Here is an 18,507-nt window from a genome sequence, read left to right on the forward strand (position 1 = left end):
TCTGTGTGTTACTGCTAGAAAGAACTCTCTCAAGAAGCTTGGATACAGATTTCTAGAAGTCATGGCTTGTCTTGCTCCCCTCCCCTCCCAATTTCCCACTTTTTTTCTGAACAAAACTCACCAGGGGGCAGAGGGGTGGACAGAATTGTGTTTTGCCTTGTAGCATAAGGCTGGACTCTGGGGATTGGAGGGGAGGGTGTATTTTGATCACTGATCAGGTTCACTGATTATTCTTCCTTTTGCCTTGTGAGGAATTGGTGGTGAATGACTCATGACCAAGGAGCTGTTGGGTGAAGTAGAGGCTAAATATTACTACTGAAAGAATCCTGCTCATCTCCCTTCTGACAAAAAGGAACCATTAGTACCTCTAAGGTAACTGAGGCCTTAGGTATTGATAGTTTAAAGGAAAAGTGCCAAGTGGGTAGAAACTAATGAGTCCACATCCTACAGTGGGCTTCCAATCCCCACTGGTTGCCTGAGTGAACCTAGGATACTCCTACATCTGTGAAAGGACTGCTTCTGGGACTGGCTAGGAGAAAGAATGAAACAGTCTCCTTTGACACTTCTTCCTCTGCCAGTGGAAAATAGCTGTACATTTCCTGGTCCTCAATTTGCTTTTCTTTGTTGACATCTTACAGTTAAGAGAAAAGGATGGCATTTTAAAGCTAAAAATAAATGGCTGAAACAATTGTCAAGGAAGAAAAAATGCAAGTAAGAAAATCACTGGAAAGTCAAGGCAAAAGCATGGGTGGGAATTTCCCAAATGCTCTGCAAAATAACAGATCGATAGCCTGCCATTTTGCTTCTTTTAGAAGCAAAGCTTTTTGTATAGCTCCTTATAGAAGCTTCAAAGTCACATACAACAGATCTAGAACTTCTTCCCATCAAAAGGGGAGCAATATCCTATACTGAAGATGAGTGGATATGATTGTGATAGACAGAGTTACTTAAATATAGTGAAATATAACAAATACAGGATCAGTTAAGAACTTACCAAAAATTTTTTGCTTGGAACTGATGGCTCTCTATGCATGCAATAATGGTTTGCTGTCCATCAATTGTTTTACCATACACCTTAATTGCAAATGAAAGAGTAAAGTCATGCCAAGTTTTGAATGAATTCCTTAACCAAATTATAAGTACCTTGTGCAAGACAGATTTTAAAAAAAGATACTTAGCTCTTGTATTGTACTATAATTCAGTGACATTACACTACAGAATTTTATTTTTATAACCACTTTCCATTATTTCTATGCATAAACAAAAGCAGCCAATAAATTAGCTTTAAACCATGCCTTGAGTGCTTGTATGATTCACAAAGGAGGAAAATTTAAGGACACAGTATTTGGAGTATCATTAGACCTGGTCAAACTAAAATTTAGATGCTGCAGTACATAAAACTTTCAGATTAGCAATAAACTAGGTATGTCTCAGCAACTAGGGATTTTAACCATGTAACTATGAGTGGTCATATGAGAGTCTTCAAGAACAGTGAAACAATGACTGGGTTTCAGATTATTCTTCGTCTAACTGGATATTTTTAACTTTTTACTAGGTGAGAGGAAAACAGAGCAGTTAGACACCAAATGTACAACAGCAAGGCATATATTTGTTTCAGTATGTCTATGCCTCAGTGTTTTGTCCTCTACAAATAATGGTACCAAAAAAAAAATCTAATAATCTAAGGAAATGTGCTTTCTCTCCCTTTATCTTGCCATGCTATACCCAAGACTTTGTATTTTGTGTCTCCAAAGCATCTGAAAAAAGGCCATGAGTATACTTCATGTATTCTTAAAGCAACACACCAAAGACAAGATTTGTTCACACCAGTCTACAAGAGGCATTAAATATTAAACATAAAACCTTACAATAAAAGGAGTGAACGCCTCTTCATTTTTCTTACAGACAGATGACTGCAGCCATAGTAACTTGGCCTATCCCCAGCAGGTTTGTAGCAACTGCACTTCCAAACTGAGCCTTTCCCTTATTGTTTGCATCAGTATTGTAGCCATGTTGGTCCCAGGATATGAGACAAAAGATGGGTGAGCTTTAAAGCTTGTCTCTCTCACCGACAGAAGTTGATCCAATAAAAGATATTACCTCATCCACCTTGTCTTTCTAAAATCTTCTATTGGACCAATTTCTGTTGGTGAGAGAGACAAGCTTTTGAGCTTACAAACCTTGTCTCTTTCCCTTATCTCTAACTCCACTCAGAGTTCACTTAATCACAGTGAAACTTCAGTCCCTGTTTACTCACCCCCATATTCTCTGTGCTTTCTTACCAATAACATTCTCTAGAGACGATATAGCAAATCAATGTTCGCTAAAATTTATGGTACTTCAGAGTCTAGTTCCTTCATGTTTGGAACCTTACAGATGTAGAATTGAAGAAGAGAAGGAACTGTTGCTGCAGAACTGCCTACATTTTATAAAGAGACTCACTGGTGCTGAAGAGTTCTCTCCCTGTTCCCCAACTCCTGCAAGACTGCACATCCAAATTATACTTAGCTATGATTTCAAAGTGACCTTTTCTTCCAGTTGAGATTAAGCGTTTAATTGTAGGTGTAAATAAGGGTAAAAATAAGTCACCGTGCAAAATTCAGACAACTAGATTTCAAATAGCTCCTCAAGGCAGAGGCTTTGTCTTCATGAACAATGCTTAAAATGTTCTTAACAATTCAAGTAATAATGTTAATATGATTTAGAAAAACAAATATAATCAATCAATAACATTATCAAATGTTAGCCAGTCAGGTATCTCTGCTGTCACAAGCAGAACAGGATTTGGGACTACTCTACGGTCTCACATTTTGACCTTGGAGCAATACAAGAGATACCACTGAGTCTCAAGAGGCTAGTGAGTAGCCGATGCTGCACAATGCTCCAGAAGTTTCAGGAGCATGTTGTTGGGGACAAGGAGAGAAAGAAAAGACATGATAGTAGGATGTGCAGAGGGGTGGGTAATGAGAACACTAAAACTGAAGACATTCCCACCTATGACTTTAAGGGAATGTCTATACTAGACTTTACTTCGTGTTTACAGTATCTTGTATTTCAGGTACCGATATTCTCTGCAGACAAAAATATATGCAGTCAAGGGAGGCTTCAATCAGCTGTCTAGTACTTACTGTGCAGACACCACTTGGGTAGTGTTCTTTCACATAGGCTCTCATTGCAGTCTCTACTGAATTTCTCCAGGACTCAACCGCATTTTCAGCTTCGTGGGGCCTAGGATCAGTAGCCTCCTTTCTTAAGTGATCAAATTTAAAAGCTATCTTGTTTTTTGGATCCAAAAATTTTCCATTGCCCAAATCACCGTGTTCTGTTATCAATACCTGCATTACAAAGTTGTAGTTGTAACCTACTTTTATTTTATTTATATATTTTTCACACACGCACACACACACACACACACACACACACACACACACAGTTTGGTCTTGATATTACATCATTCAGTACTGTGTAACCCTATTGAATAAAGGAAAAAGACTATACAACATATTAAACAGCAGCAAACCTTGAGTTCTCATTTAGTTCACCCCTCATTAGGGTGACCAGACAGCAAATGTGAAAAATGGGGATGGGGGTGCAAGGGTAATACGAGCCTATATAAGAAAAAGACCCAAAAATCAGGACTGCCTCTATAAAATCGGGACACATCTGGTCACCCTACCCCTCACTGTATCAAATGCAGAATTCATACATTAAAATGGAGGTCTTCCAATGTCCATGGAACTAGTGAATAATAGTATTTCAAATCCTATATTAGATTAATCTGATTTTTAAAAGATAGGGGTTTTTTTTGTTCATGATATAACTATAGGGCAGAGTTAAGATTGTTTACGTGCCTTTACTCTGCATCTTACAGGATTAGAGGCCATGTGTCACCACACTGCTTATATTGTAGCTCTTTATGGTTTACATTATTAACAGGTTATTAACTTAGACTATTAGCCAATGCATATTTTTGCAAGAAAATAAAGGGAAAAGTTCTAATATCACAGCGTGCTCCTTAAACTTTAAGAAACCTGTTATGAGTTAATATTTCATTGTATCCATACCTGTTCATCATAACCTTCAATTTTCACTGGAGTAAACTGATCCAGATTGTATTGTGCAAATGCACTAAAAGAAAAAGAAATGTGCATCAAGTTTACTAGACCACCCGTTTTGCAATAAATTTCTATACCATAGCACAGTAAAGACATTTTACAGAATAGTGTATTAGTTTAGTACACTGAAGTGCCCAGAATATATACACTGATAAAGCATGCGCGCGCACACACACACAAAAGATGTGTGCAGAATCCAAGAAGTCTATTTATTCCAAATGATAATGAAAATTTCTGTCCTCTAAGGTGGAATATATTTTTGAAGTCATTTTTAATATATAGTATTGCTACATATACAGAAAGCTTTTAGCATAGAGGGCATGAGTATTAACCATTCAAAAATCTTGACAAGGTTAACCAACACTTTAGAGATATGGTGTTGCCTAACAAAAGGAGCAGTGAGACTCAGGAGACCTGGGTTCTATTCAACCACTGCCCTGTTAGGTGATCTTGGGCAAGTCACTGCCATTATATGCTTCAGTTTCCCCATCTGTAAAACAGGGATCACACTCATCTCCTTTCTAAACAGCTTTGACACCTATAGATGAAAAATGTTATATAGAGCTAGGTATTAGAGTGTAATAGCTGAAACCTTTTGAGTAAAAGTTTCCAAACTTATGGAGATAAGTATAAGTTCACTAGATGTGGTCCATGGCATGGGAAAATAAAGTTAGTCTACTTATTCCATCCCCCACCACCCCCCATTCCACCATCTTTGGGAATTTAATTTATGCATAATCTTTCATCCAAGAGTCCCAAATAGGCTCAAATTTACCAAACAATTTACTTTGTAGTGATAACTTTGCCAACCACTGCAACACTATACAACTTTTGACAAAAAGTGAAAAATACCTCTAGCTGAAACTGGAAGGGGATTTGTAGATAGGCATGATGTAAATTATCCAAATAAATGTAGGCAGATTAACACCCCTGCAAAAAAGTGCTCTGGAATCTTAAGTGAACACAAGACACAGGACTACTTATGCTTTATCCAAAGAGACAGCACTTGCAGGAGCACTGCTCCCTTTAGAAAACTGCTCCGATGTGGTTTCTATATTCAAAGGGCTGATTCAATATTGACAGAGCACTACGCAGTCAAGTACATGACTCCTGTAACTCCTGAGTTTTCCTTGGACACCTCCAATCCAATTATTGACCAACGCTATTTAATTTATTAGCTCTGATGAACATACAGCCAGAGTTACAAGTGCAGAAATTAACAAGTCAGATAGCTGTGATCACTTGTTGGTAACAAAACTTTAATAGAATGTGAAAGACTGAAAGTGTTTAGGTGCTAAGTGTAGTATGTGGTACTTACTGGGCTGCTCCCTCCCTGAGAAGATTATCATTATTAAGCAGCAACCGAACGTCTGAAAGAAAATATTTAAGTCTTAACACTATTTTCAAGATGTTAGAAGAATACTTAATATTTTTATTAGCCCATAAAATAATTTTAATTTACATAGTATCAAATGTAACTTATTCCCCAAGAAAATGGGGGGGGGAGAGTAGGTAGCAAACCTGTTAAATAATAGATACTTCACCATCATGACTGCACAGTAATTGGATGCAAGACAGATGACTAAAATGGACTGCCCCAGCAAGTAGGTAAGCAGATATAAGTAGGGCCCTACCAAATGTATGGCCATGAAAAACAAATCACAGACCATGAAATCTGGTCTCCCCCTGCAAAATCTGGTCTTGTGTACTTTTACCCTATACTATACTGATTTCACTGGGGGAGACTAGCATTTCTCAATTTGGGGGGTCCTGATGCAAAAGGGAGTTTCAGGACGGTCACAAGGTTATTTTTTTTGGGGGGGAGGAGTGTCACAGTATTGCCACCCTTACTTCTGCACTGCCTTTAGAGCTGGGTGGCCAGAGAGTGGCAGGTGTTGGCCGGGCAAACAGCTCTGCAGGCAGCAGTGCAGAAGTAAGGTTGGCAATACCAAACCATGCCATCCTTACCTCTGCACTGCTGGCGGCGGCAGCTCTGCCTTCAGAGCTGGGCTTCCAGCCAGCAGCCGCTACTTTCTAGCTGCCCAGCTCTGAAGGCAGTGCCGCCACCAGCAGCAGCACAGAAGTAAGGGTAGCAGTACCGCAACCCCCCCTACAATAACCTTGTGACTCCTCCACAACTCCTTTTTTGGGTCAGGACCCCTACAATTACAACACAGTGAAATTTCAGATTTAAATAGATGAAATTATGAAATTTATGATTTTTAAAATCCTATGACTGTGAAATTGACCAAAATGGACCGTGAATTTGGTAGGGCCCTAGATATAAGCCATACTATAGAGGAGGCATGATCAACAATCTAGGAAACTGTGCCAGATTTACAAGAACTGTGTAATGGCTCCACTTGTCTACGGACAAGTGTTCAAAGATTACTAAAGGTCATCATACAGCCGCCTAGCCATAGACTTTAAGTACAGTTTTTGACAGTGGTGATTAGTGTTGTACACATAGTTAATTTTCATTTCTTGTATTTTCCCTGCCCCTTTTCCAATCTCCTAGAGGACTTTGCTAACCTGAACATATTTTTCAATCTAGATTTCAAATCCGCAGGTGGATCAGAAATTGAATTGCAACTGACTTTTTACATTCTTAAAGCAATATTAAGAATTATTTTTAGACAAGGACAACCCACCCTTCTATGCCAGTAAAATCCTAACCTGATAAATCACCACTTTGTGGATAGTTCAGGTGAAATATTTATATGCAGAGTCAATCACAATACTGTTAAGTACAGAATACATATAAATGTAAAAGGCTGGCTACAGGGTTAAAATTGAAAATAAAACCTAATATATGCTCCCACCTGCAAATTTGAAATTCAGATTTTAATTTAAAAGAACAAGTAAAAATATTTCCTCATCTGAATGACTAATGTTACTCTCATGCCACCTAACCCTTAATATTCTCTCCTCTCACCCAAATATTTATAAGAATATATACAAGGACCAAAATGATCAGATTATCAGAAACTGATACCTAAAATGAGAGATGGAATCTTTGTGTACTTAAAAAATAAATTATTTAACATATTTTGGAATTTGTTTTTCCACTGTACATAAAAACTTTGGTTGGTGTATAGTGTCTGAAGGAGAGCCCTCTCAACCATGGCTCAAAGCAAGATTTTTCAATAAACATTAGCAAATTCATGAGGCTTGTGGGAAGGAGAAGGTAAAATATGGGAGATTTATCCACATGGAAAACTCCATGTTTTATACCTAAAAAGTAAGCTTAACTTTTTAAATGACAACACGGGACTGCTTGTTCCTGTCCCCTGGTCCTTTGCATTACTCTTCTATGTCTCCATCTTGGTCACATCATGTATAACTGTCCCACCTATACCATCATGTATAACCATCCTTTCAATACCTCCCTTCTATCCTCCTCTGTGCCCTACCCACAATATCATGCTCTCCCAGCTCCTGCCCTCTTCCATGCCCCCCCCACCTCCCAATACACCATCCTCCACATACTCCCTCTTAGGCTGTCCCCTTATGTACTTCCCTGCCGCCTCTCTCTATATCCCCAGCATCTCCTGTACCCTATCACCATACCTTGGGCACTCATACCTCAGAGCCATCTCATTCCAAAATAGAGGAATACAGCTCAATATCTTTCCTCCTGCTCCCCACCCCCACCCATTTCACCTTCCCAACCCTAAAACTCTTGATTCACTACATTGCCCTTTGATCCCACAGCCTCCCTATCCTTGCTTCCCCCCCCCCCGCCCCCGCAGCTTATCCCCACAACAGCAGTATCAATGAAGTCTAAAAAAAATATCAGCACACGGTCAGTTTAACATTTATTCATAAACATTTGTACTTTAAACACTGCATTTTATACACTTAAAAAACCCAACAAGCTCTTAAACCCTCTCCCACCCACCTCCAACTAACCACACCCAATACTACAAGGCATTTTTCAGCAAGGTCAAAAAAACCTGGAGTGTCTAGCCTAGGTATATATCAAAGCACGAGCAGTTAACTGAAGTCTCCTTCTTTTCATCATATCAAACAGTATTAGCAGTGGCCAGTATTGCAGAATTGGCAATGGTGGCAAAACAAGGTCTCATCCTCACACAGAGGCTATGGCTACACTTGCAGGTGTGCAGCGCTGGGAGTTACAGCTGTCTTCGTACAGCTGTGTAGGGAAAGCGCTGGTGTGTGGCCACATTTGCAGCAGTGTTGGGAGCAGTGCATTATGGGCAGCTATCCCAGTGTTCAAGTGGCAGGAACGTGCTTTTCAAAAGAGGGGGGTGGGGTGGAGTGTGACAGGGAACAGGGGGGAGGATTTTTGGAGCCGACACTGTGTATCAGCTCCCTGCCTTGCAAAATCTGAAAATTTCCCCAACCCCTCATTTACTCTTAACTGCAAACAGCCTGCAGACCAGATAAGCAGCTGCTCCAACCGACTCCCTTTCTCTCCCTCCCCCACGCTGTTTCTCTCCTCAAGCAAACACTCATCCCCCTGCCTGCCTCATTCACAGCAAGGTAGTGGGTTATCTCAATTGATTGTTCACAGTCAGTTACAGATTGATCACAGCAAACAAGAGCTGTGTTTGTTTTTTAGATAAGCAGCTCCCGGAGCCCCGAGTTCACAACAAAACAAAGAGAGGCATCATAACAAAACAAAGAGAGTAATTTAATTAAAAGCATTCTGGGATCATAGAATCATAGAATCATAGAATCTCAGGGTTGGAAGGGACCTCAGGAGGTCATCTAGTCCAACCCCCTGCTCAAAGCAGGACCAAACCCAACTAAATCATCCCAGCCAGGGCTTTGTCAAGCCTGACCTTAAAAACCTCTAAGGAAGGAGATTCCACTACCTCCCTAGGTAACCCATTCCAGTTCTTCACCACCCTACTAGTGAAAAAGTTTTTCCTAATATCCAACCTAAACCTCCCCCTCTGCAACTTGAGACCATTACTCCTTGTTCTGTCATCTTCTACCACTGAGAACAGTCTAGATCCATCCTCTTTGGAACCCCCTTTCAGGTAGTTGAAAGCAGCTATCAAATCCCCCCTCATTCTTCTCTTCTGCAGACTAAACAATCCCAGTTCCCTCAGCCTCTCCTCATAAGTCATGTGCTCCAGCCCCCTAATCATTTTTGTTGCCCTCCGCTGGACTCTCTCCAATTTATCCACATCCTTCTTGTAGTGTGGGGCCCAAAACTGGACACAGTACTCCAAATGAGGCCTCACCAGTGCTGAGTAGAGGGGGATGATCACATCCCTTGATCTGCTGGAAATGCCCCTACTTATACAACCCAAAATGCCATTAGCCTTCTTGGCAACAAGGGCACACTGTTGACTCATATTCAGCTTTTCGTCCACCGTAACCCCTAGGTCCTTTTCTGCAGAACTGCTACCCAGCCATTCGGTCCCTAGTCTGTAGCAGTGCATGGGATTCTTCCGTCCTAAGTGCAGGACTCTGCACTTGTCCTTGTTGAACCTCATCATATTTCTTTTGGCCCAATCCTCTAATTTGTCTAGGTCCCTCTGTATCCTATCCCTACCCTCCAGTGTATCAACCACTCCTCCCAGTTTAGTGTCATCTGCAAACTTGCTAAGGGTGCAGTCCACACCATCCTCCAGATCGTTAATGAAGATATTGAACAAAACCGGCCCCAGCACCGACCCTTGGGGCACTCCACTTGATACCGGCTGCCATCTAGACATGGAACCATTGATCACTACCCGTTGAGCCCGACCATCTAGCCAGTTTTCTATCCACCTTACCGTCCATTCATCCAGCCCAGATATCTCCTAATACCCTGGAGCCCAGTAACAGCGCTGGTGTGTGGCCACACTTTACGAGCAGCGCTGCAGCACGAGCGCTGCAATTGTTATACCCCAAGCAGACCCAGGTGTACAGCCAGCGCTGCAGCCAGGGAGTTGCAGCGCCGGATGTGCCCTGCAGGTGTGGACAGTTACTAAGTTGCAGCGCTGGAAAGCCTCCACCAGCTCTGCAACTCTCAAGTGTAGCCATACCCTAAGACAAAAGTTTTTCCCTTTGCAGTCAGAAGGCAATGCAGAGTCTGGGAATTTAAGATTAGTCTGAAACTCAGCTTTAAAAGTATTTCATAGTACTTCAGTAGCAAAGTAGTGACTGAAGATAAACAGCATGAAATGGCAGAGAAGAGTGAAAAACAAAACAATGAACAGCTAATCTCTGATAGCTTATTTAAAGTTATTAAATATATATACACAAGATATCTAAAATGCATTAACAAGTTAGATCCAGAACAGGATCCAGAACAGAACAGAACAGATCCAGCACAAAGATACTCACCATTGAACACCTCATTAAATTCCCCAGGAGGAGCATGAATGATGAACTTCGCTGCTACACGCACCTTAAATTAAAAAAAAAGTATATTCTTGTATAACTGTACATCAAAAGAAACAGAAATATGTAAATACCAAGTCTTCCAAAACTCAGTGTCCATCCATGCAAAAGAAATCAGTACTACTTTGTATGATTTTAATGTCCAAAATATAAAATCCTCCAAATCCCACTATTCAGTACAATCCACATTCCCAAAACTATTTTTGTCTCTGTACATACCAGGAACAGGGACTAGGAGTGGTTTCTAAGCATAGAGGACAACGTGGAAGGAGGCTATCATATGCAACACAGAGGAGGAGAGAAGGGATACAATAAGTATCAAGACGCAAGTTGTAGAGCTTGCAATTCATAACATAATTTGCAATCACTATAAGGTCCCTTTGTAATGCCAAGGCAGGGGAAATAGCTCTCTCTAATAGAATCAGGCCTCTACACTGGAAGCTGTCTATGGAAAGGGTTGTCTTATTTGTCTGTACAAAACCTAACAGAGAGGGGTATTTGTTCCATTTTATAGTATTAAACTAAAGAAACACGTACGAAACATCCACTTCAATTACCAGAATTTCAGATTTTTTTCTATTAAGAAGTTTCACACTTAAAGCTCGTCTATGCCAAAACAGACATAACCAAGACCTCATTAGCATAATTACCGTGAGACCACCACAAACTCAAACAGAAAATTGTGCCTGTGCTATGTGAGCTATAGAACACCGCTTTCCAATATACTGAATTTTCACAAATCAGGAAAACTGAAATGCTTCAGACTATATTCCATCAGGGTTTGCAGTTTCAAGTCAATAGGCCTGGTGCTTGCAGGTCACTTACACTTTTTTGGAAGATCCCACCTAAACACAAGCTTAGGAGCCTAAGGCTGTGTCTACACTACAGATTTCTACCAGTTATTGACAGCTGTATGAAGAGGTATGATCTAGAGCAGCGGTTCTCAAACGGTGGGTCAGGACCCCAAAGTGGGTCGCAAGTTCGTTTTAATGGGGTCGTCAGGGCTGGCATTAGACTCACTGAGGCCCAGGGCAGAAAGCCAAAGCCCAACTCTTGCCATGAGGGGCTGAAGCCAAAGCCCGAAACCTTTGTTCCCACGGGGTTTGGGCTTCAGCTTTTTGCCCTGGGCCCCAGTGAGTCTAATGCCAGCCTTGCAAAGCCTGAGCCATGCCACATGGGGCTGAAGCCCAAGCCTGAGCATCTTAGCAGTTCATGGGGCCTCCTGTGCCATGGAGTCTGTAGTAATTTTTGTTGTTAGAGGGGGGCAAGGTAACAGTGGTTCTCCAACTGCACTGATTTGCCCTGCAGTGGGATTATGATCCTGTAGGACCCGCTCCCATAGTAGCAGAAAAATGTACTTTATGGCAGGTAGGATTGGGTATGCAAAAAACAAACAAACAAAAAAACAGACTGCAGTAATTTGTGGAAAACATTAAATCTCATCTATTTGTCAATAACAGAATTTCAGCAATGTAAAGCAAGTTTTCCTCTTTTTTTTAATAAAGGTTTTAATACTTAAATTGAAGCAAGGGTAGAAAGAGATTTGATATCTATTATAACAGAAGATAAAGTAGTTTTTACCTGGTTTACACAAAATTTGTTTTATTCTTTTAGTGGTAAAAATTGTGTCCGAATTCTGTTTATATATTTTATATATAAAAAAATATATATTAACCGACTGTTTGGGTTTTTAGTAGCATGGGGGAAATCTGTCTCTCTTGTGGAATCTAAGGTTTTTGCAGGTGGGAGCAGGATAAAAATACAAGAAACAATGTAGAAACAGGTGGGAGTGGGTATTGTGGGACATGAGTGGGATTAAAAAAAAAAAAGTCCCGCACAAGGCTCCTGTGTGATCCCTGACTGACAGCTGTGCCAGCACAAGCCCCTAGTATGTGCAGTTTTACTACACCGGTATAAAGCACACTTTTGCCAGTATATTATACTGGTATTCTTTCATCACTTCTAGTTTCAAGATAGCCAAGCTGTTATTTTTGAAAAATTTGGATTGTACAGATGTGGGAAAAAAAAAAAGTCAAAATAACTTAGTCTAAACTTGTTAACACTGAAGCAATTTTGTTTTGATATGACGAGTTGATTCTACTATGAGTATTTATTTAAAATAAAACTAGTGTTGGCTCCTGATGCTGCAAAGCATATTAGTCTCATTTACATCAATGGAACTATTCATGTGAGTAAAATTACATACCTGCTTAAAGGGTCTGATCCTGCAAACACTTTTTCAATATTTTGATTTTTGCCTACAACAGTTTTGTAGAAGTCAAATAAGATATCCTACCAGTAGTGGCATTTAAACAATTAAAATTTGATATAGAATTTCATTATAAATTCAATCTACAATCATAAAAGCACAAGTTTTACTCAGTTTTACAAAGCATCAACCTGATTTAAATCAGGTTAGGCCATTTCACCCCAATCTGTACTCATGCTGCAATTTCCTAGTTTTTAAAAATATGACAGTCTTCACACAAATCAAAGCTGATACTGAGGGGCTCAACTGATGACTTATGCTGTTTTAGCCATTTTATTAAGAGCAGCTGCACTAATTCAATCCCTGTCGCCAATCCACTAATCCAGCACAAGGCCAACTCTTCAAAGATCTGACATTCTCTCTCACAAACAATGGTATGAAATACATAACATACAGAGTGCCAATCTTTGAAAAAGATGAGTTGTTTCATAGCATTAAAGAAAACATTCATAAACTCAAACTTTCACTAGGCTTTTGAATAAATGTTTACCTGGAAGTGGCTTTTTAGAATAACTTAATGCTTTGGACTATTTTAAGCCTAAAGTTAGCTAGCAAGATGTATGCTATAACATGGATAGTACTTGCTAGTTTCAATTTTTCCTTACCAGAATAATGGATTATATCAGTGGTCCCCAACGTGCCCGCGTTCTGGCCCCCAGGAGAGCACCCGCTGAAATGCCGCCGAAATTCAGCGGCATTTCAGCGGGGATGCCTCTCGTGACGTCGCTTGTCGACGGCAGGCAACGTCATCGAGAGGTGTCGCCGCAGAAATTCGGCGGCATTTCGGCGGGTGCTCCACTGCCGCAGTGGTCCTTCAGCTGGCGCCCACCAGCCAAAAAGGTTGGGGACCACTGAATTATATAGTTTGTCAGAGGTCAATAAACAGGTACATTAGTAATGATAAAACTAGTTCTTTTCAGTGACAAAATAACTAAAGAGGAATTTTCAGTATCAATTATATCTGCTTCCCAGAATTTAATGGTCCTTTTTATTCTTTCCAGGACAGATGGTACTCCCTTATTTGGCGCAATAGTTTTATGATGAAACTAGTCAGTATTCCTCAGTATCAAGTAAAGTTTTTTGTTTTGCGGAGTACAGAAAGTCTTAGAAAAAGTCTCAAAATAGGCTATCAAACCTTTCATAACAGCCACCCATTCAAGAACAGAATAATTTTATAAATAGGTATTAATGGAATATTTTTCTTAAACTTATTGCAATATTTTAGAAAACTAAGTATTTACTAATCATAAAAACTTCCAACGGGTAGGGATTTTTTTGTTTGTTAAAAATAAATTCTTCTTTTGGTATCTTCAGTCCATCCTCACTGACTGAAGTCAACTGGGACTTTGCTATTGATTTTACATTAAAAGCACTCAGATTAATAGGGTGATGGTAGTGGTACTGAAAAAATGTGATAGATATCAAGAAGGACCTGCCATTTTAATGATCTTCCTACCACAGATCCCACTGGAAGATGTAAATTAGAATAGGAAGAGAGTAAGTATAGCCATTTAAACCCAAAAAAGTCTACAGGAAAGGCTACAAATACATTAAGAGGCACAACTAGTTATGCTTTGCTTTTATTCTTTTATGTTTATATGATGCAAATCAGTATAAATTATAAACTCAAATGTTGACTTTTTACAACTTAGTTGGAGTTAAATATTTATCGTTACACAGAATTATGTTTGATTATTCTAGACAACAATGTAAAATAAAGTCTAAAGACACCATTTAAAATTAGTTTCACATTTACAGTAGAAGTTCTATAATTCAGACGAGATTGGTTATTTAACAGTTTAACTAGAAGAGACTGGTTAAGAGTTGGATTAGAATTTCTTAAATTGATTACAAATACTTTTAGAAGAGTGAAAGAAACTCAGAACAAATGCAAGTTTTTAAAAAAACTTGCAACTCAAACTCTGATTTAATTGTTTTGAAAGGAAAAAAACTCTGAGTCCAACTTTGCATAAAATTGTCTAGATAGCAAATTCTTAATTTTTAGGGTTTTTTTTTAAATTCTGTAATTAAAGTTAAGGAATTTAAGACTACACTTGTGTCTTCATTTTTAAAAACATCTCATGTTTAAAAAAAACTCAGACTTCCTTGGTTTTTGAAACAATCATATAGTTTGTATGTGAATTAATGTTATACAAAAATTAGGCAACATTATGGTAGTAAGAGATAGCAATCGTATAAATTCACAGAAGAAAGTTATTTATCAGAAACAGATCTTACAGGTTTTACCATTAGTGTATTTTCAACAACACACACTAATGCTTTTAAGTTAAGTCAAACAGGCTAACCTAAATATACTTTGTGAAACATTACAACTCCCCTTCACCCCCTATCGCTTGCTCCCTCATCCCCCGGGACTCATCTGCCACCTGCACAGCCAGGCTGGGAGGAGCTGATGTGGAGCCTGCCCGCCTGCCCAATCAGGGCACAGTGGGGCATGGCAGAGATCAGTCCCCAGAGCAAGGTGCTGGGGTGGGAAAATCAGGGCCCAGCAGGGTGTGTGGGGGGGTCCATTCCTGGAGCAAGGGGTCAGGGTGGGAAAATCAGGGCCCAGCAGGGTGTGTGTGTGGTCTATCCCTGGAGCAAGGGGCCAGGGAAATCAGGGCACAACAGGACTGGTGTGTGTGGGGGGGGGGGGGGGAGGAGAACAGAAATGTTACCCCCCCTCCCCCCAGATGGCACCAGTACTTATTTTGGAGCCCGGTCCAGCAGCCAACCAGTTCTCTCCAACAGGCTTGGGGGTGGGAAGAGCGACAGCTGCTTAACAGAGTGGCTTCTCCAGGTTCCTGCTCTTCCCAACCCTTGGTGGCAGAGAATGGTTAGTGCAAGTAACTGGACTTTACCTATGCTGACTAGATGCTGCCAGTTTCCCTTTTCGACCAGACATTCCAGTCCAAAACCGGACACCTGGCAACCCCATCCCTAACCCCAGATTTACCACCAACGCCACCCCTCCGCCCCCAGCCCAGAGACTAAGGTGACTATTTCCCTAAATTAAAAATGGGATGCATGGGGCTGGCCTGACCCATCTAGCGTTGCCACCCCACCGCCCCCACCCCAAAGTTCCTCCATTCCTCCAATCGAGCCAACCAGAGCTGGGGCAGAGGGGGAGAAGAATGAGTACGGGCTGGGATCTGGGCAGAAAAGTAGGTTGTGAATGTGAGTACTTTTGAGCTCGGAGCCAGGAGGTGAAGCTGTTGGACTACAATCCTGCTATTGGTGCGACACCCCTTTGGTGCCTGGGATAGCTGAGGGTGGGGGTAGAGTTCTAGGGACCGCTCGGGGGCAGGAAGCTCCAGGGACTGCTTGGAGAACAAGCACAGCTTCACATGGCTCCAGCTCAGCCAGGACACGTAGCAGTGGCTAGTGGGGTATGGGGCCACAAATGAAAACTTTGTGGGGGGGTGATATGCCCCCCTGATTTCTCTGGGCTCCCAGAAGGAGGCAGCATTCCCCCTGGCAGCAGCATCCTCCACGCATAAGTGCAGCATGGGGAGAGAGGAAGCAGTAGGCTGAGCAGTAGGCTGAGCTCCTCCAGCCCCCCACACGGTTACTTTGCCTTCCCTGCTGTTGTCTCATGCATTGTCTCTCACCTGTAGATAGTCTGCAAAGCAGGCAGCAGTGCTGGGACTCCAGCAGAAGGGAAGGCAAAGCAGGCGGGGGGACGGGGCAGAAGGAGAGGAAGAGGAAGTCAGCCAGCCGCCCTGCACCTTCCCTGCGCTGCACAGACACACGGAGAATGCTGCCTCATTGCTTCCGGGCATACCCTCCAGAAGTGTCCGGAGCAATTGGGCACAGGTAGGGGGAGGTAAAGACATGTGACCCTGCATGCCCCGCCCACGCGTCACCTCTGCCCCTGTGTTCCACTGAAAAGCTTCTGGTGGTCTGGATTTGAACTGTGGTATAGCTATTGACTACCCCAGTGTAGATGAAGACAGAGGCTATACCTCAGCCCAATTTCAAATGCATGCAATAATCTGAAACTTGTGTGATTTTAGAATTGAAATGTATTCGGCATTCAAACTGACACTTGATGGAGAGAGAGAAAGGGGAGTACATATATTAAATGTCAAGAATTTCAAAGAAGTTAGACTTCTGTATACTTGAGATGTTCTGTTTATTTACAAAGTAGCTGAAGGCTCTTTTGACCCAGAGTTGACTGACATATCAAAAAAATTGCTAGATTTCACTATCTGCAAATTCCATTTCATACTAGCAATAAGCCAGCAGTTCAAAGACTGTGATATTAGCTATCTTAGGTCTTGTCTACACTACAGAGTTAGGGCGACGCAAGGCAGCTTACAGAAATGTCTACACTTAAATTTTGCTCCCGAAGACATAATTGCCCCGCTATGTCGACTTAACTCCACTTCCATAAGCAGCATAGAGTCAAGGTAGTTAGTGTAGCAGAAAGCCTAAGACATAAGACCTTGTATCAGAGGCCTGGTGTGAGGCCTGAGCTAAACTGGTGGTCAAAATATAAACCAAAATCAGATGCAGCTAGAGACAGGCCCTGCTCACAAAATCTGGCAAAAACAAAGCTAATATTGCAAAAAAAAAACATTCCTAAGAGGTGGTAGGCACAGAGCACTCACACAAACACATTCCAAAAGGGTGGTACCAAAATACCTCAATACCAACACATTCCCTAAAGATAACAGAAATACACTGACCCATCCTAAAAATAAGGTCAGAATGACAGTGTAATAAATAAAAATGTACAAGGTAATGTGTGGCAACTGGCTATGTCAGAGGGTGTCAACTAACTACATCAGAGGGACAGTAAGTAACTTGTTTGTATTAATGTATAAAAAGAAATCTCGAAGGGAGTGTCTTTGACTGGCCTAGGGGATAATGGAAAGTCCCACCATTAACTGAGCTAGTCCATTGCAATGGGCATACATGTGTTAGTGTACCTGTAATCATTGAGCGAGGACATTAGGGCTGTGCTTCGTTGACAATAAACCTGACCAAGTGCCTTCACTATGAATCGAGTTTGTGGATTTATTGGGCAGCTCGATCAGAGCCTGCTATATAGGCCATCTGGCCAACATCAGTACAGCACGCAAAAAAAAATATGCAGTCAAACATGTAACAACAGTTAGGTCGACAGTATCAGTGTAGACACTCCATTGGTTATGTTGACTGTTACTGGCTTTCAGGAGCCATCCCCTTGCCCTACACTGACAGTACAATCAATACAAGCACTCCGGGGGAAGGACGTGCACCGCCAACACAAGGAGTGAAGTGTAGACACGCACAAGCAATCTAAGACCCAACTGAGTTCGGTCAACTTAATTTTGTAGTATAGACATGGCATTAGAAATGCTATTTTCAGAGTTAAATCTTTGCTCCACCCATCAACTCTCCTCTCAAGGCATGCTATTAATCAACCAGAAATGCACTGGCTAAGCCCAATGTTCTATTTCCTCTTCAACTACTTATTTAAAAAAAAAAAATTCTGTAGAAGATGAGACGCTCCAAACCACTACTCTTCCTGTTTCTGGCCACATTGGAAACTGACATTGGTTGAAAGGCCAGACTGTCTGCAATTTACATGCCCATATATGGTAGCAAGTATCTGCAAACAAAAATGCTATTACCAGCAGCTCTGAGAAAGTCAAACTACAGTACCAAATATAATACACATTACTCCTGTTAATCAACTAACATTCAGCTACCAAAACAAACAAACAAAAAAAAACAAAAAATTTAAAAACAGAACTAGTTTACAGAAAATGT

At 41.1% G+C, this 18,507-nt stretch overlaps 1 protein-coding gene across 1 annotated transcript in view; it reads right to left on the bottom strand.

Moving 5' to 3' along the window:
• CAPZA2 (capping actin protein of muscle Z-line subunit alpha 2) overlaps positions 1 to 18,507 on the bottom strand; it is a 52,173-nt gene that overhangs the window by 17,776 nt on the left and 15,890 nt on the right. Inside the window, exons 2-6 of the mRNA XM_045001176.1 lie at positions 10,422 to 10,485; positions 5,434 to 5,485; positions 4,065 to 4,128; positions 3,129 to 3,335; positions 995 to 1,074 (exon numbers count right to left, since the gene is read on the bottom strand). Of these exons, the coding sequence (XP_044857111.1) occupies positions 995 to 1,074; positions 3,129 to 3,335; positions 4,065 to 4,128; positions 5,434 to 5,485; positions 10,422 to 10,485 (467 nt within the window). The remainder of the gene's footprint in view (positions 1 to 994; positions 1,075 to 3,128; positions 3,336 to 4,064; positions 4,129 to 5,433; positions 5,486 to 10,421; positions 10,486 to 18,507) is intronic.

The sequence above is a fragment of the Mauremys mutica genome, chromosome 1 (assembly GCF_020497125.1).
Source record: "Mauremys mutica isolate MM-2020 ecotype Southern chromosome 1, ASM2049712v1, whole genome shotgun sequence".
Lineage (NCBI taxonomy): Eukaryota > Metazoa > Chordata > Testudines > Geoemydidae > Mauremys > Mauremys mutica.